The sequence below is a fragment of the Centroberyx affinis genome, unplaced genomic scaffold (genome assembly GCF_046629955.1).
Source record: "Centroberyx affinis isolate AG114_WGS23_722 - 3 ecotype Tasmania unplaced genomic scaffold, CSIRO-AGI_Caff_v1 ptg002043l_1, whole genome shotgun sequence".
NCBI classification, from domain to species: domain Eukaryota; kingdom Metazoa; phylum Chordata; class Actinopteri; order Beryciformes; family Berycidae; genus Centroberyx; species Centroberyx affinis.
This window is the reverse complement of record NW_027280378.1, coordinates 1-24,160: the sequence shown is the minus strand read 5'-3', so window position 1 is coordinate 24,160 and position 24,160 is coordinate 1. Positions and strand designations below refer to the sequence as shown.

Sequence of the window (24,160 nt, the reverse complement as noted above, 5' to 3'; positions counted from 1 at the left end):
TAGCTAGCTATGATTTTTTGTTGTGTGAGACTGAAGCTGTTTACATATTTTGCTACTTTAAATTACTTTATATTATAATTATTATTTTTTTACACAAGAAGTACATATAAGAACTACAAATTGTGTAGTGTTGTCTTGGTGCTGCACTGGGTTACTTTAATTTAATCATTTTTGACCAAACATTTTTTTTAGAGTGAGAGAGCAGTTGATAAGTAAACAGCTAGGCTATTAGCAGAGAAGGCATACATCTCTACTGAGTCCAAAAACTATCTGAGCAGTTTGTCAAATAACTAACACAATTATCTCTTTAAAATTGTGAAACATGAGAGAGATCTGTGTTTCAAGTTCATTGAAAAGTCCTTTCATATTCAAGTTTATTTGATTTGACTCCCATAGGTTTCGTTCCCAGACCTCCTAGCGAGATCCATTCTCCAAAAAAATAGTGCCTTGTCTGGCAAAATCACACAAGCGATGCTTACTGAGCCTGACATGTTGCGAATGTTTGTGTGTGTGTGTATTGGAACCACGCAGGAAGCTATTCATGCAAGCACACACACACTCACACACATCCACACACACATCCACACACTATTTCAATTCAGGTTCCACTGTGAGAGTAGATGGTTGCACAGCATGACGCCGAGATAACTATGACTGGAACTCCATTTCTGTCAACATCCTTTAACTCCTCTCCTCCTCCTCCTCTCCTCCCCATCTCTCTCTTCTCTCCTCCTCTCCTCTTCCCGTCCTCTCTCCTCCACTCCTCCCGCTGTGTCATCTATTAGAGAGGGAACTGTGACCAGAAGCTTCATTAGCATAGCCTTCAGAAACATCAACACCACCAGTGGCGAGGTTCTAGTCAGCTTCTTTCCACAGCTAGGTGATATGTGTGTGTGTGTGTGTGTGTGTGTTTGAATGAAACAGGTGTGATATTTTTGTGTCTGTGCAGTCACGTTGTCATTATACCAGAATTTTTTATTTCAATGCCCATGCCATGTCTTTGTCAACTCTGTAAGTGTGGCACCAGTTTGTAGCACCAGCTGTTTGACTCCGACTGCTGCTAGCTCTGCCTATTCGGACATTTCTTTTACTTCTTCTTTTAAGAAGTAACGCACAATATGTAATTTTCTGCTGCTAGGGGTTTCTCAATCAAAACAGTAACAAAAGACGGAGTTTGATGATGTCATGAAGTAGCGTGGGATCATGGGAGTTGTAGTCTTCACTGTTAAACAACCACCATTGCCGTACGGTTTCTCTCAGACAGACGGTGCTCTGCAGTCAGCTTCTCCCGGTTAGGATTCCTTCAGTGTTCATCGTTCAGGAGGTTCATTACCGGGAGCCGAATTATCCGCAGAGGCCTCCTCCTCTCCAAAACAAACGGACCCGGTGATTACAACCGGCTTAAAAATCAGTGTTTCTCTGACGCTGTTCGGCGGACAGAGGACGTCCGGAGGGGCTGCGAGCCGAGCTGCCGCTAACGTTAGCTCAGCTTGTTTCTCTGAGAACTTAAGATCCAGATGTCCGATGACTAAAATCCTTCATCCGGTTAAAAGATATAGTTAAAAACGACCAAGATCTAAGAAGTGTATCGTAAAAATGTGGCTTAAAACGGGATAAAAAGTCAATTTATGACAGAGCTTCTGGCGGACAACCACAACGCCGACGCATGAGCACAAGATGATAGAGGGGGTAAAGGGGATATGACGCCATTGACAGGCGACCAAATGAAATGGACCGTTACCTTGATTAAATTTAAGGGTTTCTCTAGGTTTGAAAATTGTTGAAAACATTTGGGATAATGTAAGTACACAACTCAACAAAATATATAACATAGGTCTAGTCGTTTTTAGACATTTTAATGCAGAAAAGTTACATATTGGGCCTTTAAAACTGCAATAAGCAATTTTCCGACCACTAGAGGGTGACAGAAACCGCAACACATTTGTAAATAAAGCACAGCAAAGCTACTGGACTACGGAAGCCCCAAAGTACAAACCTAGCGAAGGACCGTGCATAAAGGCTAATAGCTTAGCTAAACGTACCTACGGAGAAGTCTCTCTCTACCAGTCTCTCTTTGCCAGAACTTTCTCCAGCTGAAGGTCCCACAATGACAAGTGAAGAGGTAAGTAGCAAGTTTACTAGTTAAGCTTCATCGATTCGGACATTATGAGAATTTTTTTCAGGAATGGGAGGGGGTGAGCGGCGCTTTTAAATAGCGAGGGAGGAGCCAAGGTAGTTTTAAAAAATGAAAAGCTACTGAATGGGTCAGGAGGAGCTTCATTCCAGTGCGGAATTTGACAACAAGCTTTAGAAAAGAGGTGAAAACAGCAACATAGCTGGCCCGCGTGCAGTGGTGGAAAGTAATTAAGTACATTTACTCAAGTACTGTACTGAAGTACAATTTCAGAACAGTAGGATTTCCATTTTATGCTACTTTGTACTTATACTCCATTACATTTATTTCACAGCTATAGTTACTAGTTACTTTTCAGATCAATATTTTATATTTAAAACATTTGATCATCTTTATAAAATAACTATAAAATAGCATTGTTATAGATTAGACTACCCAAAAGTATAGCTAAATTGTTAAGATTAGCTTCACATTGGCAACATTAAAATGCTGCTTACATGTACATGTATGTCAATAAATCAGTATTAATATTCCAATAATTTATGAAAAATATAACTCTCTAAATAGGGACAGTTTGCATAATGAGTATGTTTACTTTGATACTCTAAGTACATTTTGCTGCCAATACTTATGTACTTTTACTTAAGTAAGATTTTGAATGCAAGACTTTTACTTGCAATGGAGTATCTTTTTATTGTTGTATTGCTACTTTTACTTAAGTGAAAGATCTCAGTACTTCTTCCACCACTGCCCGCGTATGTGGATATTGGTTTGTATCATTATATCTCAATGAAATCTCCACATAGGGATTGGTTATTAGGTCTGATAGCGCTTATTGCAGGTTTAATGTCCGTTTAGCTATTCCATTCTGCACGCATACACCCTGTGGAGTTGCGCTGAAATCAAATTTCTGCTTCCAGAAGATATTTGGTTCAAAGTATCAAATCTTTATAATACTCAATATTGAATTCAATCTTTTGCAGTGAAGTGGTATTGAGATTTTGATTACAGAGACTAAGCCAGTGTGAAAATGTGTGGGAAAGAAGGGAGAAGAGAGAGTGGGGCCAGTTGAAGAGAAAGACAAACTGGCGGAGAGACAGCTATTGGTATGTGCAAACAGTGCCTCCATCTTCACAGTGTGCATCCCGACTGGCCCGGGGAGCCAGTCGGGGCCAATGATAAAACGCGCCAAGTAGGATGCTAGCAGACAGTGGCGTGTGTGTGTGTGTGTGTGTGTGTGCATGTCTGTATATGTGTGTATTTGTGTGTGTGTGTATAGATTTTCACTGACTGTATTCCGGCACTGCCCATGGGACTCGGCACAGAAGGATATCTTCATTTACATATGTTTCCTATTGACATGCACAGAGCTTCCAGGCACACACACACACACACACACACACACATAGATATGCAGAATTACAAGTTAAAATTCATTACTCTTTCCTCACCTACGGAGGGAGGTAAACAGGTAAACAACAGCTCCAGAAAAAACACCTCTCTCTCTATTGTTTGGCTTTCTTTCTTTGTTTCTTTCTTTCTTTGGCCTTTCACCTTTGCCACCTTCTCCTCTACTCACGGATTCTCTACTGCGAGAGAAACTGCATCTTTTTTTCTTTTTTTTTTGTCCTGTCTATGTCTGCATGAATGAAGGGCTGGAAACACACCAGGTGAGAGATGAAAGATTATATTATCTATAACCAATGATGAAATATATGATGCAAGATTATGTAACAGATGGTGACTGGACATTGGTAGGCACTTGCCGTTCAGCACTGTCCTTCGGGCCTGGCCCAAACCACCAATGCTCCACTCATGAGCACCAATATATTTGAATACCTGCTATCATATCTGAGCTTCTACTTGAAAATAATCCATATCCAATGGCCAAAATAGGGTATTTCAACATTGGAGTGATTACAATTGCACTGAAGCACCAATTAGTTTAGTTTAGTTTATTCGGATCCCCATTAGCTACAGCATTGCAGCAGCTATTCTTCCTGGGGTCCACAAAACAGACTTTACATGGTGACAATGCAGCCATTACACTTACATCATAACACATAACATTACAAAATAAACAGGACAAAGACTAGAACACACAGACAGACAAGACAAGCTCCTGACAATTCAATAATCAGAATATATGAAATAATCAATTTCACTCCAGTGTCCCAACACATTTCAAATCATAATGCGGTCCATTTCACACTAGTATTCAATACAATAATCAAAATACATGGAATTAGTCTGTTTCATTCCAGTTTCCCGGTCCACAAACTCAGACCCTCCACAGCCACAAGACACATCAACACAATCAAACTCATATTTGTATTTTATTCAAAACTTAGCCAAACTAGTTTCTACATCTTTTCAATGTCTCTAGTCAAAAGATACTGTTTTACTAACATTTTAAATTGAATTTTACTGTTTTCTTGTGTGATATGTCTAGGGAGTAAATTCCATTCATGCATAGCTCGGTACATGACCGTTCGTTTGATTGTGTTTGTCCTTGCTTTCAGTAATGAAAAATTTCCTCCTCTAGCATGTCTGGTAGAGTAGTCATGTCTATTTAAACTGAGAGATAAATTCTTATACAAAATAAACAGAGTTTTTGTAACAGAGATATTTCTGATAAATACAAGTAATGAATAGAGTAATCTGTTTTTAACAAATAACCAAGCTAGACAATTATGCATTGCGACAACATTCGTTCTGTTCTGATTGGACAATATTAAAGCCTGAATCACCTGTTTAGTTGAGTTTTGTCTTTTTTTGTCATGTTTTAATAACAGAAATACCATTTCTCATCTTAGCAACTATCTTGTTTATGTGTTTTGTCCATGACAATTTACTATCTAAGATAATTCCCAGGAGCTTGGTCTCCTGGACTTGGTCAATAGACACATCATTTATGCAATTGATTTTTAAATTCCACTAGCAGGCTATCTGGATAATGCCAAAACGCAGCACATGAATAGCTAAAGGTTTTAGCCAGCAGTGCATAGCAGAACACTATTCATGACTGCTGCAGTTGCTATTAAACTATTGAGAACCTGTTTGAAGCACCGCACGCTTGCTTGAACTGGAGATGCTTTTATCTCACACTTAAAACATATTAGGCTCTCAGTGCTGTAGGGAACTCACAACAGCACATGCTCCCCCATTGAAAACCATGAGAAGAAGAAAGAAGCGAGTGGCAGACAGGGTTCGGCTGACTGTGGTAAAGATTGAATTTCGTACAAAGATGACAAGTCAAAGTCAAGTCAAGATTTATTTGTATAGCACATTTAAAACAACCACAGTTGACCAAAGTGCTGAACAGGTTTAAAACACCAAAATAAACAAATATAAAAGTAAATAACATATAAGAATAAAAGAAAACAATAAACATAATAATAATAAAAGAATTGCGGCACAATAGAAGATGAAGTCAAGGTGTCAAGCTCAACTTGAATTAAAAGCCAACGAGAAGATGTGGGTCTTAAGCAGCGACTTAAAGGTTTCTAGGGTCTGAGCAGTTCTTATATGAAGAGGTAAGCTGTTCCAGAGATTAGGGGCAGCTGCCGCAAAGGCTCGGCTGCCTCTGTTTTTGTGCCTAGATCTCGGAACATCCAAAAACATCTGGTTGGTCGACCTCAGTGCTCTAACTGGAGTATGATGATGCAAGAGTTCTGCTAGATAAGGTGGCGCCAGCCCATTTAAAACCTTACAAAACAAGCAATAAAATCTTAAAATCAATCCTGAAACAGACAGGAAGCCAGTGGAGGGAGGCCAACATTGGTGTTATGTGATCACGCTTTCTTTTTCCAGTTAGAAGACGAGCGGCTGCATTTTGTACTAACTGCAGACGACGAAGAGACGACTGATCTACACCCACATACAAAGAATTATAATAGTCTAACCTAGAGGTATTAAAAGCATGAATAACTCTCTTGAAATCCTTGGGAGAGAGATAGGCCTTCACCTTGGCTAAAAGTCTTAACTGAAAAAAGCTAATTTTGACAACTGAACTAATCTGCTTATCAAATTTGAAGGAGCTGTCAAAAATCACACCAAGATTCTTAACAAAAGATCAGTTGTATGAAGCTAAAGGGCCAAGAGTTCCAACAGAGTCATCCAATAGGTCAGGTCGTCCAAACATAACGATCTCAGTCTTATTTTCATTGAGATTGAGAAAGTTTAAATCCATCCAAGTTTTGATATCTTTTAAGCAGTTCAGCAAAGGCTGCATTGAATCTTTACTTTTTGTTTTTATAGGCAGATAGATTTGTATATCATCAGCAAAACAATGAAAAGGAATATTATGTTATGAAGAAGGTGGAAATCAGTTCCAGGAATTTGTGAACTTGCAATCACAACAATGTAACACTCCTTTTATGTTTGGGGTCAATTTGACCCCATTCAACATTAAACGTCTCTAAAAACAAACATAATTAATTTTTTTTTTTTTCAGCTTGATACTTCATGACTTTTCCTGATTTTATGAGGAAAACTGGGACACATAAAATTTAACATGGTGATATGTTTTCAAGGTCCATGTTGTTTGGGGTCATTTTGACCCCAAATATAAAATATTATACTCATATCCACTGTTCATACTGTTGATACTGTTAATACTGTTCATACTGTTCATACTGTATATATCTTAGCACATTCATACTACCCTTACAGCTTGTTCTATTTATATATTATACATATGTGCATTACATTGCACTGCACTTTAACTGCTTCTTTTTGCACTTCTGGTTAGATGCTAAACTGCATTTCGTTGTCTTAGTACTTGTACTCTGTGCAATGACAATAAAGTTGAATCTAAACTAATCTAAAAGCCTTATAAAACCAGAGAAAATATTAAAGTTTTACACAGATATTCTTCCTCTTTGTTTTGACTGATACTGAGGGAACTTTCCCATGCACATTTTTGATCTTCAATGTTCCCATGCTTTAGGACCCTAAGACGTGCACGCACACACACACACACACACACACACACACACACACACACACACACACACACACACACACACACACACACAGCCCTCTAAACCATGTATCTTTGAGTTTTATCTCACCTGAAGATTTTCTGCCAATGAGGTCCTGTCACAGCTCTTTGAAAGACTATTTTGGTCACTAATTGACTTTTTATTGAAGTTTTTTTTTCATTATTGACTAACTGCTATGTGTTACTTGCTGATGTTCTGAGGTGTAAAATTGGGTAACACTTTCAATTACAATCACTATTTGTATAGGTTTAAATTGCTGGGGTTAATTTGACCCCAAATAAAAGACTTTTGTTAATTGTCCCTATGGACTACGGATCGGTCTCCGTCCGTTCGTTCGTTCGTCACACTGTAACGTTGACTTTGTGCTGCTAGGGGGCGGCATTGACAATGAATGGGGACTCAGTGGTAAAGCAGGTCATACCGTTAAAGTTATCATAGGTAACATAATAGTCTACACACACTACACACTTGGAGACATCAGACTGGGTTGATGTGTTGAAGTGAGAGTCAATGGAGAATTTTTGGGCAAACCTCTAACCACAAGACACTGTAGTTATTGTACAGTTGTTGGACTGTTGTACTGTTATTGCATCATCACTGCACTACCACTGTGCTGTCAGTGTTGACTACTTATATCATATTACCTCTTACCTACTGTGCAATACCATATATCACTTATCATTTAGCATTTATATTATTCATAACACTCATGCTTCTGGTGTTGTATGTTATATTGTATATTGTATTATAAATTGTATTGTAGTGTACATTGTGTAATGTACGGATAGTATTTATTGCGTATTGTAGTTCTTATATTTTGTACTGTATTGAGTAAAAACAGGACAATTACAGTTACTACATTTCAAGATATAACTTGTAAGCCTAATTCTGACGAGAGTAGGCAACAGAAATATATGGTCAATCTGTCCTTTTATTGTTCCATACAAAATATTTCAAGTACACTCAGCAATCACTGACTGACCCAAGGGTGGAACTACATCACTGGTGGGGGACAACATGTTTACTATTTGCTTGTTTTAACATAACAGGAGGGTTAAATAACAATCTGCCACATTTCCATAAAAGTAAATGTCTGTTTTGTGACTTTCTATTGCCAATTGATGATCCAAATAATCAGAAATGATCAAAATGATTAGAGGCGGTGGTGTCAAAATAGCACAGGCTGTAAAACTGAGGAGGTAAACCCTGTTTATGAATTGGGGAAATGCCTACCGCTACGGTCTTACCTACTACCACATCGTTAACCCTGCTGGTGAGTTTTATGAATATGGGCCACTATGGGTTGCCTTCTGCTACAACCAGCAACTGGAGCTTTATAGAGGGAGGAGATGGAGGAAGATTCAGATGAGTTGTTAATTATATATGGGTTTTATTCTCCCCTATTGATGCAATTCTCGCAATTTTACTGTAAAAAAACACTCCTAGAACTCAAATTGCATCACAATTATTGAGGAAACCTGCGGAAAATTAAGTAATAACGGGGAAATCCAGGAGCGACTGGATAATGAGCAGCTATATCTGGCCCCTTTTCAAACGCAGCTTTAACAAGAAAAGGAGGAAGTGACTCTGAGGAGAGACGAGAGAGAGAGGAAGGGAGGAGGGATATCTGGTTTTTGCTTTGTAAATGCACCTGACTGTGTCTAATGATTCCCCTGCAGAAAACTGCAACAGGAGAGACGTCCAGCACAAAAGGACAGAAGAAAAGAGAGCAGGATGGGAGAGAAGGAGTAATAGAAAGGATGATCAGAACGGAAAGGCTTGCTGTAAGCGCACCTCTAATGATTCTCCTGCAAAGAGGACAAGGGGGGGGGGCGTGTCCACATGAAGCAAAGGTGGAAGAAGAAGAGAATTAGGAGGTAAAGAGAGAAGGAAAGAGAAAAGGACTTTAAAGGACAATTCTGGTTATTTTCAATATCTTTTTTTACTATTTGCAATGAGTATCTAAACCATTACTAGAGAAACTTTTGATAACGGTGTATTCGTCATCATAATGAATGAATGAAAAAAAAAAGAGGAACAGGTTCTCCTTTAAACAGCAGGAGCAGGGAGGAGCGACGGGCGAAGAGAGGAGAGCAAGGAAGGGATGAGGAAATCCAGAAGAAGACGAGAAGGAGATGAGAGATAGGGAGTGGGAGGAGAAAGAAGAAAAGAGCAGGGAGGAGGTGAATTTGATAACATGTGGGGGAAGGAGAGATTAGTGAGAGGGATGGATGTAAAGAATGGCACGGGCATGCATCTCTCCTACAGAAATACGGGGGTGGAAAGAGAAAGAGTGAGAGAAAGGTAGGGAGGGTGTAGACTGAACACACAAAACTTTAAGACTGCCTTTCCTTTCTGTGAAATAGAACAACCGAGGTAATTCCAGGTGAAAACTATGATTTCTTATTAACGCCACCATTTCTCCTCGCTTTACTCACAAGAGCTTGATGGCTTGACTTGAAAAATAAGCAGCAAAATTGATGTGACGACATGCAAGCAACAGAAACTATCAGGGCAATAGTCCCAGCCATTATGATTAGTGGTTTTGGTTGACATCTTTCTATATTCCAGTCATTATGATTAGTGGTTTTGGTTGACATCTTTCTATATTCCAGTCATTATGATTAGTGGTTTATATTCCCATTATGATTAGTGGTTTTGGTTGACATCTTTCTATAGTCCCATTATGATTAGTGGTTTTGGTTGACATCTTTCTATAGTCCCATAATGATTAGTGGTTTTGGTTGACATCTTTCTATAGTCCCATAATGATTAGTGGTTTTGGTTGACATCTTTCTATAGTCCCATAATGATTAGTGGTTGTGGTTGACATCTTTCTATAGTCCAATAATGATTAGTGGTTTTGGTTGACATCTTTCTATAGTCCCATTATGATTAGTGGTTTTGGTTGACATCTTTCTATAGTCCAGTTATTATGATTAGTGGTTTTGATTGGCATCTTTCTATAGTCCAGTTATTATGATTAGTGGTTTTGGTGGACATCTTTCTATAGTCCAGTCATTATGATTAGTGGTTTTGGTTGACATCTTTCTATAGTCCCATAATGATTAGTGGTTTTGGTTGACATCTTTCTATAGTCCCATTATGATTAGTGGTTTTGGTTGACATCTTTCTATAGTCCCATAATGATTAGTGGTTTTGGTTGACATCTTTCTATAGTCCAGTTATTATGATTAGTGGTTTTGGTTGGCATCTTTCTATAGTCCAGTTATTATGATTAGTGGTTTTGGTTGGCATCTTTCTATATTCCAGTTATTATGATTAGTGGTTTTGGTTGACATCTTTCTATAGTCCAGTTATTATGATTAGTGGTTTTGATTGGCATCTTTCTATAGTCCAGTTATTATGATTAGTGGTTTTGGTTGACATCTTTCTATAGTCCAGTTATTATGATTACTGGTTTTGATTGACATCTTTCTATAGTCCAGTCATTATGATTAGTGGTTTTGATTGACATCTTTCTATAGTCCAGCCATTATGATTCAAATTTTTATTCTACCTGAGTTTGCATCGCCAAGAACAAAGTTGCGTCCATCTTGGTCCGTTTGCCTCCGTCCATTGACTATGCAGGCATTTGTCCAGTGTCTCATTTTTTTTTTTTGTGTTCGGTTAACTATTCTATTGAGACATGGATTGTCGCAATAGTCATGTAGAATGTGCTGTTAATGTGTCTCTGTATGTCTGACTATGTAATATGCACTGCTATCAGAGATAGAGGAGGGAGAGAGAGAGAGAAGAAAGGAGAGATAGAGGGTAGAGGAGAGGTGTGCTGTCAACAATACTATTGATTCTCCATCGACTGAGGTAGAGGAGGCACTACAGGAGGAGGATGAATGAGGAATGAGAGAGGAGAATGAAAGAGAGGTAAAACACCAAACTATGAGTAAATAAAAAAAAAAGCAACAGCAAACAACTGCTGCAAGAGTAGAGGAAGGAAAGGGAGAATGGAGGGGGATGAGAAAAAAACAGGGTGGGTAAGGGAGGGGAGAAGAGAGATATATTTGGTTGTGCAAACATAGGCTTAATGACAGTCCTACTGCCACGGTGATACAACACTACAATCTGCCTGAGGGCATGCAGGCTTGGCAGAGAGGAGATGAGGAAGTGGAAAGATGAGGGGTTAGGAGAGATGGAAGGAGGGGAAAGATATCGTAAAGAAAGAGGGATGGAGGGAATGAAATAATCAATAGAAAAAGAGCATTGAGAGAATAGGTGGAGGGGAAGAGAGGGGTGGGAGAGGACAATTAGGGAGAAAGAAAATAAAAAGAGAAAAATAAAGAGCAAGACATGGAGAGAAGGAGAGGAGGGTAAGCAGAGAGAGGGGGAGTAGGAGGTAACTAGAGTGGAAAAACCAGCAGAATGGAAGGAGGGGAGGGAGGAGAGGTGAGGTGATGGAGAGATTGCCAAATAGAAAAAAAAATGGAAATGAAAGGAAGGATGCCAGACTAGGAACATTTCCAAAGTGCTCCTGAGCAAGGAAACATAACCCTCATGTGGTTCCTACCTCCACGTGATTCCATTTGCCTTATTCAGACAGCAGCCATATTTGAGTTACATCATACTCAGGGTGGGAAATCCTACCTGGATGTCATAGCAAGCAATCAATGTATTGAAAAAATGCTTTGGGTGCTTTTGGGGTTGATTTTGGACCACTGGCCTGTTAAGACTGTGTTGAAGAGCCGCGCCCAGGCAAGCGAGACGTAATCGATGGTAGCAATTTTGGTCCGAATCGATCGGTACGACGGAAAATTATGAAAGAAGAGTCTAACAGCCCGGCTTGGTGTTGAATTTTTTGGAAGCATCTCTGCTGGGAATCGAACTTGGGTCTCCTGCTTGAGAGTCTGCAGTCTAATGCTGCTTTTCCACCGCATGGTACCGGCTCGACTTGACTCGCCTTTTTTGGTTTTACATTGGGCAAGTACCAGGTACCAGGTACCATATTACCTGGTACCTGGTACTTTTTTTGGTAGCACCTCCGTCGAGGTTCCAAGCATGCTGAGGCAATACTAAAAGGTGACGTGAAAACACTGCAGACTACTGATTGGTCAGAGAGAATCGTTATCATTGTGCGACACGGGACTTATATGCTAACGTTAGCTACCAGGTTAGCTTACCCTCTTGCGTCACCTTTGAGCAGCCAGAGAGCAGTCTTTTGTCTTGCTGCCTTCAGCCTCTTCAGAAATAAAATCTGTTTCCTTGCTGTGACTAACAGCCACATACTGAGAATCAAGAACACCATCCCTTCCATATCCTCCATTGTTGCTGTGTGTGTCGCGTTTCATGCGGCGTCGCGGCGTCGCTATGACGACCAGTTGTGGGGGGGTGGGACACATTGAGGGGGTACTATCTGCAGTGGAAAACCAAAGTGGTACTACCAAAAGCGAGTAGAGTCAAGTCGAGGCGAGTTGAGCCGGTACCATGCGGTGGAAAAGCGGCATAACATGACCCATAAAGTGGTGACCGACCGACTGACAATACCATCCATAGAGCCCCTGCTGTCGCGGGGCTAAAAATAGGGTCCATTATCAGAGAAAACAGGCTATTATTGCATTTCATAATACCTATAATGCATTTGCTAATTACTCAGTTCCATCTGTTGCTGTGGACAATCAATCCACTTCCATAATATTGACCGTCATCCATCACACTTGTGTACAACCAGGTACTCCGACTGGTTGGCATCCTCAAAGCACAGAAGAGACCACACTGATGTCATTTTCATATTAGGTACTAGATTGCTTCGTACCGTGCCTGAGTACGATTGCCCCCCCCCCCCCTCCACTCCCCCGCCGCTCAGCTTTCACATTAGTAATGTTGTTCCATACCCGAGTACACTTACGTATCTACACACTCCGATACAGTAGGCGGCGGTATGCACCTAGTTGGTTTGCGAACCGCCAATAAACACAAAGAAGAAGACGAAGAAGAGTACACTTGCGTCATCAACTACGCAACATTTGTTTATGTTGTTGCTTCAGTGTAGAAAAGCGCGCCAAACGCAAGATCCCAAGCCCATACAATGGAGTCGACCTTTGCACTATGCCTACTATTATTGATATTTTGGAGACAATGTCAAGAACGACCCTCTCGCTTGCCTTCCTACTTTATCAGCTATGGCCTGTATCCTTTCGCGGTCATACTTGCGGTCATGTTTTGAACGGGACAGTCGAATAGTTATTACGTCACATTGTAAATAGCAGTCCACTTCCGTGTTTTGGTACAGTAGTTTTCACGCCTGATGCGAACCGTACCCGAGTACACATGAACCGTACTCGAGACCACCTTTTCAAGTGGACCCGGGCACGGTTCATTGATCCGTGCCCGCGTGCCGTACACGGTGTTCACATTTATCAAACAAACTGGACTTTGGGGTCAAGTGTACTCGGATCCAGGCCCGGGTCCCTGATGTGAAAGCACCCTGACTCCCTGATACATTGAGGGCTCTCTTTCCATCATGGCAGATGGTCCTGAGTCCTGTGATTCTGCGCATAGACCACCGAAACACTAGATGGCAGTGGGGTGCTTTGTTAAGACGGAAGTAATAACAGAAGAAGTAGCGTTTATATTCTCTGAAGCTTGTGTCCTGGGATATTTCTCACCACGAATTTGGTGACATCTGGTAATCTTTATAATTTGGAGATGAGGTGTCCTACAATTCAATATATTTGCAGCCCCCCCATTGTCTTCGCTAAATCAACCAATTCAATCAAGGTGCACGTAATCTACGACAGCAGCCTCTGTGGGCTACGCATGTACCGACAGCATAGCGGTGTCGTTTCGACACAGAAGTATAATTTACCCTTAAGTAGGAGGAGAGGCGCAATGGAGATCAATGATCAAGGAGCACAGTACAATTTGGGGTGTTTGCGTGTGTGTTGCCCATCTGCTTCTAACTATATACACAAGTGGCTGTGGTGTGAATGATTGGAGAACAACATTGAACGGAATTTCTCCCCAAAACCATCCAGGCTTTCAGTGGGGATTGTGAAAGCAGTCGCATCGTCTACAGCAGTGGTTCTCAACGTGGGGTCCAGGGACCACCAGGGGTCCTTGAGGGGGTTCCAGAGGGTCCCCAACAAACTGATGAACTGTTAAACTTCAGCATTATTTAATTTACAAGAAGTTAACACAATTAGAGAATGTAGAAGAAAGACTGTTTTGATCATAGTTTCTCTGTTATCTCTCTAACTACAATACAGACAGCCATTGAATTCTGGACAAAATCATATCTGACAATAAAAATATTCTCAGATTTGGGTCCGAGAGACAAAATCTAATCAAATGGGGGTCTGTAGCTCTAATGTGGACTAAATTAGGGGTCCTTGATATGAAAAAGGTTGAGAATCACTGGTCTATAGAGGTCAGGGACTGGCTGATGGATGACCCCCTCCTATAGCCAAAGTGTCCCTGCAATTCACCACCAATGTCTGTTTGGCTCTTCGCCTAATATCATTGAACCGTTTCTTACATTGAGCAATGGTTCTCCTTGGACCAACCCTTCAGGAACTGAGGAAACATTTTAGCGATTTAGACCCATGCAAATTTAATGTGTTGCTATACACTAAGCAGTTGCTGTTAACGTGTGTTATTTCAATAAATAATTCACATAAATGTAACATCCTTTAATAAGAGAGAAGTTACATCCAACTTGCTATCTGAAAAGGTTTCACATCAAACCCATAGCTATATCAAAAGATTTCAAACTATCTACCTTAAATGATTTTAAGTCAAACTCTATTGGTCCTAGAGGATTTCACATTAAACCAAATAGCGAAGAGATTTTACATCATAACTGGAGCTGAATATTTCAGTCTTTGTCGCTATCGAATAAGAACCCCGATATTTAATATTTAACCCCAATATTTTATATTTAACCCCAATATTTTAAGCCTTTGGCGTCGCAAAACAGAGTGATTTCACTTGCAACCCAACCCACTGAGCAAAAGATGTGATTTCAACGTTGCGTCTATGCTTTAGCTCTCATATAGCCCAGGCTCATTACGGCTATGTATAGACCTATTTTAGACCAAGCAGTAAATACATTATTACAATGAATAAACATCTGTAAATACCAAAAATATGCACCAGAGAAGTCCTGTAGACTAGCCTACAAGATAATTATCTGAGCTTGTCTATGTATAGACATCTAATAAACTTTCACTTTTCAACCCCATTTAAACTTAATTTAGCCTAGACGGCTATGGCCATTTAGACGTGTTTTAAACGTCTAATCAACGTAAAATTGCTCAGTGGGAAATGTCACTGTCAAACATTAAATCTTGCAGCCTTAACCTTTAAGGAATTTGCCCAGTTTTGTATCTACCCATCAAATTTGATAGCTTACACTATGGCTATCTAAACTAAAAAAGATTTCATGTCCAACACAATGTCTTTGTAGCTACCTAAAAAGATTTAATATTCTCAAGTCACAAGTATCACGAAATTTGTTTAGGGGCCAGAAAAAAACAAGTCACCTGCAATGCAGGTAGGCAGGTTCTCTGTGTTCAATGGAAACAGAGGAAAAGAACAGAGCCTAAAGTGTTTGGCTTGCAGACTCCCGTCCAATCTCTCTGTTTCTGTGTCTCATTACTGTGATTGCTGTCATCTCTGTCATCTCAGTCCTCTATCTGTCTCAGGTCAACTAAGGCCCCATACAGAAAGCACTGCAATAACACAAAGAGAGACGGAGGAGACAAGAAAATAGAATTAGACATAAAATGAGACGGCGATGAAGGGAGAAAGGGACACAGAGGAGAGGACAAAGGAGAGCGGGAAGAGAGGAGTCGAGCGAGATGAGACAGAAGACAGAAGAGAGGATTGAAGTTCAGAGAGCGTCTCACACTTCCAGCACACACCTCATAACTAAATCAGGACGGCCCGCCTCTTCCCGTTTACTCGGGAAAGATATAACCAAAGCCAAAATGAGGAGAGGAAATGAAAAGACGGAGGGAAACTCCAGCAGCTGGGTAACCAAGGCAACAGCACTGCAGGTTTTCTCCTGGACATTAAAGCAGATCTCAGGGGGAGGAGGAAGAGGAAATGGCTAACTGTTTCACCAAAAACAAACAGACAAGCAACTGTTTGCTGTGGTAATGATGCCAGCAGATGTGTTTGTACTCCAATTGTTGCCCTCCATTTGAATTAAATGGGATGAGGGCCAAAAAAAGGTTGTATTGCGAAGGACCATGTGGTGCTATACCTCACACTGATATACACTATTATACACTACAATATCATATACAGTATATGACTGAAATTTGTAGTGAATCAACACAAACTAAATAGTGTATCTTTTTATGATTGAGATACGTGTGCATTATTAATATGAATTAGGGAACAAATAGAGGCAAAACTGATTTTAATAGTTCCATTCCTTTTTTATTAAAAAACAGACTTTCGTGAGGGCGTCCTGGTGGCTCACTTGGACAAACTCCAGTCTCTCTCTACTTTGAATTGTCTAATAAAGTCCCAAAGTCCCAAATGCCCCAAAATAATATTAAAAAACAGAATGCAAACTCCCGTGTGTAGTGAATTGTAATAACTTGTAATTACTAAAATAAAATATTCACACTGAAAATGCGCAACTGTTTGTGAGTTTAACTGAAATACACACATTGGTAACTAGAAGGAAGCTGCTGGAAACTGTCCTACTGTTGTCTAGACACGTAGATGTTCATTTGCCATGGTACCACAGCAGTTTAATACTGAATAGCAAAGCTTACAGATGACATTACTTTATTGAGTTCATGTCACTTCTTTTTGTTTTTGAATCCGAAGTACACGCAGACATCTGCCTTGACATTTGCTGGTGCTGTTTAATGGCGGCCATCGTTTCTATTGATTGACATTAACGAGAGTCATGAGCAGAATCTATATAAAAACAAAAACCTAACCTACTCATTTGTAAAAGAAAGGGAGCTACAAGTAGCCTATTGATATCAGGATGTACAGAATTGATTCTGAATCAGGAAAAGAAAAATACAATATATGTATGTTGTTAGTGACTGCAATATGCATGTGGATGCAGTGATATCAGGTGAATGCAAAAGAAATGAAGTATCAGACAGCCCTGTTAGAGGGCTCCACCTGTGATCATAGAAATGGAAGGTTCAGCCTTGAAGACTATCTTTTGCATGCCTAGGCTGTAGTTTTACTTCTCATACCATCCTGCCTTTCACATCACTCACGCATGCTCACTCTTTATTCCCTTGCTGTCTTTTCCCGGGGCCGTCAATTGAGATATCAGCTGTTCACATCAATCCAATAGCACAGCGACACACCTCCATTGTTAGTCATATGTTCCAACCCGGCTCGAGGAAGTAACAATGAGGGAGACATAGCCAAAGTAGAAGTTAAAACAGTGATTTATTAACTAAAGCCTAGGGGGGAAAACAAACAACACAAACTAAAAGAACAGAACAGAAGGTGTGCATAGGTGAGGAGGGACAGAGACACTGGCCCCCTTTACACCTTGCATTAAAATGCTTTTTGGGTGATCGGATTACAATCGGATAGTGCTTGACCACATGAAAGTACAGGTGTAAACACCCAAGACGCATTGAGGACGGATTGTGATCCGATCGGCCAAACCGCCTCCGGAGGTGGTCAGGGACGCATTGTGACCACATTGAACACAAGTGTAAATGCACTTGCGTTTTCAATCCACATACAACAACTACTGCCTCCACCTCCCCCTCACCGCCCAGTCTTCGCAGATTCATCGGCTTCATCACTCATCAGCCTCACCAGCCTATCAGTCTCAGCAGAGTCATCAGCCACCACCACCACCAGTGTCTGGACTCCACGGGGGGATTTATCTTGCCGCCGCTCAGCAAATGTCCCTGTAGAGTCTAAGCGCCAAAGACTTTCTTGTCAAGTCTTAATTTTCACTATATCATCTGTTATCATAAACAATTATCTTTACTCCATTCACTTGTCTCTCCTGATTGAACTAGAGTTACAATGCATAACTATCATTCCCAGTGCCATCCAGGTGAGCTGGTCCTTCCTGTAACCATAAAGGTTTCCTATGTTTCACGTGTGTTTCCTAAGTTCCCCAGCCCTGTCAAAGCTGCCCCTAACTGGCAAATCATGAATGAGGTTAACATGCTCCAGCAGCCATATTATAATACTTTGTGTAGATTCAAGACTAAAAATCTGCCTACAGTCTTTCCTTTAGCGACTACTACTACCTAACTAGACATGCCATTTTCACCTATTCATCAAGTGAAAAGGTTAGCTAACGGTTAGCTTTAGGCAAGTTAAACAACTTTAATTAAGGTTCAGGTTAACGTTAGGTTTAGGCAAATAAAACTTTGCTTATGGTTAGATAACTAAAACAATTTGATTAAGGTTAGGGTTAGGTTTTGGTTGCGGTTAAATAGAAAACTTCTTTGGAGAACCTGGGTCGTCGAAGTTGAAGATAATTGTATCCATATTGCTCTCACTTTTTGTGTATGGGGCATGTATTTTCATTTTAAGACATTGTGCGTATTTTACAAAATTTTGGGAGACCAGGCTCGGAAGGTTATCTTATAGTTAGGAAAAAAATGAAAAAAAAAATGTAAAAGTTTGTTGTACGTTTTCTTAGGTTGAAATATTTCAAACTATGTTGATGAATATCAACTGTTTTTTAAAATTATATGTGCTTATAAATGAGCCAAAAAAGTACATTGAAAAGTCTGTGTGTATGTGATTTCAGCTAATATACCAAAGAAAACGTAACGCCAAGATGCTGGAGAGAATGTGGCAAGGAGATGGCAACACAATCATATATTCTGGTCATGTAAAATAATCAGTGGCTTTTGGGAAATTTTAGAGAAATCTCAAACATTTTTAACATAAGTTTAATCAAAAACCCAGTAATTTTATTATTAGGGAAAATACCAGATGAGATTAAAAAAAGTGATCTGCTTTGTTTTTAGTAATAAGAGTATCCATAATCAAGCAAAAAACAAAGAACTGGTTTAAGGTTGATGACTTAATTAATTGTAAATGGAAAGATCTGGTAAATGAAATATATGCAATGGAAAAAATAACTATGAGAATCAGGAATGAAGTCCATCTTTTTGAGGAAAGATGGGGAAAATGGGAGTATAGAACAAATACACATAATCTAGCTAGTTGGTAATATATCCTATTATCTACTATTATAACTAATGTATCAATGTTATGATTTAGTATTATTCTTTATTTTGATCATGTATTTTATTTACTATTATGTATTTATTATTCTTTAATCATGTCTTACTTAGTTATTATGCTTTGTTATTCTTGTTTCATTATTTGTATATAAATCTGTCAAAAATGCAAATAAAAAAAAAAAAAAAAATAATAATATACCAGCGGCATATGTGGTGCTGAAATGGATAGCGCCTCTGTTGGCTTGAAAAGTCTGTGGCTATTTGTCTCATGTAGAGAGACTGGGAGCATGTAGGGATTACACATCTTTACACTAACAACACCTAACAACCACCCACAGCCTTGGTCTCTGCTTGACATCATGCAGCCTGCTGTTAGTTATGAATGAATTGTGGATTTGTTATTTAGCCAGGTTTCCCTCATTGAGATTAAGAATATCTTTTTGAAGAGGAACCTGGCCAAAAACCTGCACAAGCTTGCAGACACTACAACGAACATTTCATTACAGCATCACATTTTTTTTTACAAACAACAAACATTCAACGTTTCGTTATAGCAGCAATTTAAAAATGTAACTGCATCACTTTCCGCCATACCTTTAACCATTGCTTTAAAATCATTCAAGCTCCTGTAATTTCAGGTCCTTCTGGTGCTCGTTCCATGCTAACCAAACTCTGTACAAGCCTTTTTTTACATTCAGTAAAAGCAAGTTTTGTGAGTGTAGCCAGTAATATTTGTTGTCTGCTGGACAATATACGTACATAAATAAGATGGGAGTTATTTCAGTATGGCTTTAGAAATATACCAATGACTCAGGGACTACCAACCCACTTTCCGATACAATAAGAGTACAATGATGAGTTAAAGATGTAGTTTGTAACGAACCTCAAGGCCCCATGGTACACAGTGTCCAGCAGACGCAATGAAGCCGCAGGTGCATACAAATATAAAATGTCTCCATAATCTATTGCAGGTAGAAAAGTAGCTGAGACAAGCCTTTTTCTCACCTCAAAAGAAAAGCAGGACTTATTTCTAAAGTAAAAACTCAGCTTGAGTCTAAACTTTTTCACCAAATACTTAAAAAGTAAGACCATTGTCTATTGAAAAAACCCAGGCACTTATAAGTTGACACTTTCATTCAGTTCTATCCTGCACTGTAGTAATATGAGGTTAGGTTTGGGGCTCTTTCTTTGACCTGGTAAATACCATCAGCTTGGACTTATCAGCATGTAGCTTCAGCTGCACTTGTACAGGATTAAAAGCACATTGAAGGTCCTCATTGTGACCTTTTTAATGTTTCAGCACAAGAATAAATGACTGTGTCATCTGCATGAAAATGAAGATATTATCATATTTTTATATTATTTATGTAAAATGTGAAAAGAAGTCCAAGGGCTGAGCCTGGTGGCACCTGCGTGTGGATAGTTCGATTAGATAGTTAGATTGGTAACACTTTACAATAAGGGTACACACAGTTAAGGGTTAGTTAATGCTTATTAAGCATTAACTAACCCTTATTAAGCATTAACTAATGTGTAATTTACTAATGTGTTCATGTTAAACTAAGGCAGTGTTTCTCAACGTGGGGTCCGGGGACCACCAGGAGTCCTTGAGGGGGTTCCAGGAGGTCCCCAGAAAATTGATGAATTGTTAAACTTCAGCATTATTTCATTTACAAGAAGTTAACACAGTTAGAGAATGTAGAAGAAAGACTGTTTTGATCATAGTTTCCCTGTTATCTATCTACCTACAATACAGATAGTCATGGAGTTCTGGACAAAATCATATCGAACAATAAAAATATTCTCAGATTTGGGTCCGAGAGACAAAATCTCATCAAATGGGGGTCCGTTGCCCTAATGTGGCCTAATTAGGGTCCTTGATATGAAAAAGGTTGAGAATCACTGAACTAAGGTATTAATTTATACATTATTTAATAGTTTATAAAGATGACTATTAAATAATGTATAAATTAATACCTTAGTTAACATGAACACCATTAGTAAATGATTACCAGACACATTAGTTAACCCTTAACTTAGTGACCCTTATTGTAAAGTGTTACCATTAGATTTAATAAATATGTTATGGGCTCAGCTATAAAATGAGCAGACAATTTCAAAATATAAGGGTCCAAACCATCAGGACCAGATGCTTTTTTTAAGTGGCTGGCATTACAGACAACCTGGACACTCATGGAGTAAGGTGCGGACCTTCAGATGGTGACATTATGGGCCCATGTGTTCCATCTATTGCTCAAATGACATTTGGGAATCCTGCTATGGAAAAGAAATCAACTTCAGTGGTGTTGGGAGAGAATGATATGTTGTCCCTGTCAGTGTAGCATTGCCTTTAGTAACCAGGCAGTGCAAGACTAATGGATGATTGTTATATCCCTGCTATATTTGCCACTATCCACATTGTCCAGACATTTGGACAATGTGGGGATGGCATGACTGGAGAGATGCAATTGCATGACTGGACAACCTATACCTGTTTTTCACGTCACACTCGACACTCGCTAGGTGTTAAATTCCACGTGCAATCCGGGGTGAAATCAGCAGTTTTTGCTTTAGTACATCTATTGGAAGGAGTCATTATGATAAGCTGAATAAGTGCCACCGCAAACCTTTAGCAAATATGGGGGTTAGCATGATGAAAAAAAAACACAGGTAATATACTTTAATATATCAAGGGCTAAGTCAAGAGGAAAATTAGCCCCTGTCTATTTAAGTTAAGGAGAGATAAGCTTGCAGACTCTATGTCCATTGTCCATAAATCAATCTCTCTCTCTCTCTCTCTCTCTCTCTCTCTCTCTCTCTCAAATGGCCAAGCAATTCAAAACTCAGACTGAAAGTAATTACATTACGGTACTGATTGCACCGATACAGTAAGTTACTGATTGCAATCTTATGGTGGTAATCCTCAAGATCCTGCTGTTAATAATTTTGTTGTTTTGTTGTTGTTGGTGCAAAGCGCCCATTGTTGTGGTGTTTTTGCACTGCACTTCCCACAGATCAGCGTCAATCAAACAGTATACAAACACCCTCGGATGTGTGTTATATCAATTTAGAGCGGCAAAATGGACTTTGTATTTGTATGAAAATGTCATTCATTATTACTTTAAGTGGATAAGTGGTCATTTGTGAGCAATTACTTTTTGAAAGCCGCTGTGGTATTCGCGGTTGGGGTCGAGCATTGTTTGTAAGAGAGAGCAGTTGGCACCGAAACCATATTAATCCTCAAGTATGGAGTGCTTGTTTTGTCAGGAGGTAGAGGAGGGACGCTGCTGCTCCGAAGGCCAAGTGAGCTACTGTGAATGACTTTGTTTCATGGAAGATACATGGAAGGGATCGATTACACCCCCTGGTCCGAGTTCACTGTCTCCAGGACCTGCGAAGAACGTTCGGTGTCTTACCTCCATTGTCCTTCAGAGTGAAGTTGGGATTAACCGTGTGCTCGGCAGGCAGAGAGAAGGAGAACTTTCCGTTAGCAAAGTTGTCCAGATCCGCTGCTCGGACGGTCTGAATCACCTGGGCAGGGAGACAAGAGAGAGAGGAAGAGAGGATATGTGAAGGAAGGAAGAAAGAAAGCAAGGGCAGGGAGGTGCCGAAAATGGTTCTTGGGAGTGATGCCATAGAAGAAGCGTTTCTGGTTCCGCAAAGAACCTTTCAGACCAAGGTTCTTCAAAGCAGTGGTTCTCAACCTTTTTCATATCAAGGTCTGCTAATTTAGTCCACATTAGGGCCACGGACCCCCATATGATCTGATTTTGTCTCTTGGACCCAAATCAGAGAATATCTTTATTGTCAGATATGATTTTGTCCAGAATTCCATGACTATCTGTACTGTAGGTAGAGAGATAACAGAGAAAACAGTCATTCTTCTACATTCTCTAATGGTGTTAACTTCTTGTAAATGAAATAATGCTGAAGTTTAACAATTTATCAATTTGCTGGGGACCCCCTGGAACCCCCTCAAGGACCCGTGGTGGTCCCCGGACCCCACGTTGAGAACCACTACTTTAAAGAACCATTTCTGCACTAGACTCCTGCATTGTGTTTTTATCTGTCCTTCTATAGCCTCATTTGCAATTGCACAATATAGAGGGGTTTGGTTATTTTCCACATTTACACCATCACCCACCATCCAATAGCCTAACTAAGAATTAAGAACTTTTTAATAGCCTATCCCAAAGAACCTTATATGGTTCTTTGAAACCCTATATTTCTTAAAAGGTTCTTGAAAGGTTCTTTGTGGAACCAGAAATGGTTCTTCTGTGGCATCACTCGGAAGAACTTTTCGGTTCCAGTTCGCACTTTTATTTTTCTGTGGGCCAAAAGCGGGCAGGTCAGACCAGAACAAACATGGCATATGGTGTATTTGGTGAAACAATCCACTCTGAAATGCTTTCCACATAATCTTGAGCAAATTCAGATTCTCCAAAACCACCGGGATCGTGGTGTTTTAGGAAAAGGAAACTGTTTTTCACCGTTGTGCCATGTTGCCACTTGTGCCACTTTGAAAATGTATTCCTACTGGTACACCATGCAGTAACCCCGAAAAATATGCTGTTTTCCAGGAGGTAAAGCTAATGGTACTTTGATATAAAAAGAAAAAAAAAAAAAAGGTTTTTGGGGCATTTATTGATAAATAGGTTTACATTATGACATGGATAACACTTTACAATAGGGTCACTAAGTTAAGGGTTAGTTAAAGCTTAATAAGCATTAACTAACCCTTAATTAACAGTTAACTAATGTGTCTGGTAATCATTTACTAATGGTGTTCATGTTAACTAAGGTATTAATTTATACATTATTTAATAGCCATCTTTATAAACTATTAAATAATGTAT

General features: G+C 39.6%; 1 protein-coding gene across 1 annotated transcript in view; it reads right to left on the bottom strand.

Moving 5' to 3' along the window:
• LOC139654107 (cadherin-18-like) overlaps positions 1–22,835 on the bottom strand; it is a gene marked incomplete at its 5' end in the record, with an annotated part of 30,037 nt that extends 7,202 nt beyond the window's left edge. Inside the window, one exon of the mRNA XM_071531146.1 lies at positions 22,721–22,835. Coding sequence (XP_071387247.1) covers positions 22,721–22,835 — 115 coding nt within the window. The remainder of the gene's footprint in view (positions 1–22,720) is intronic.
• Positions 22,836–24,160: the final 1,325 nt, after the last annotated feature.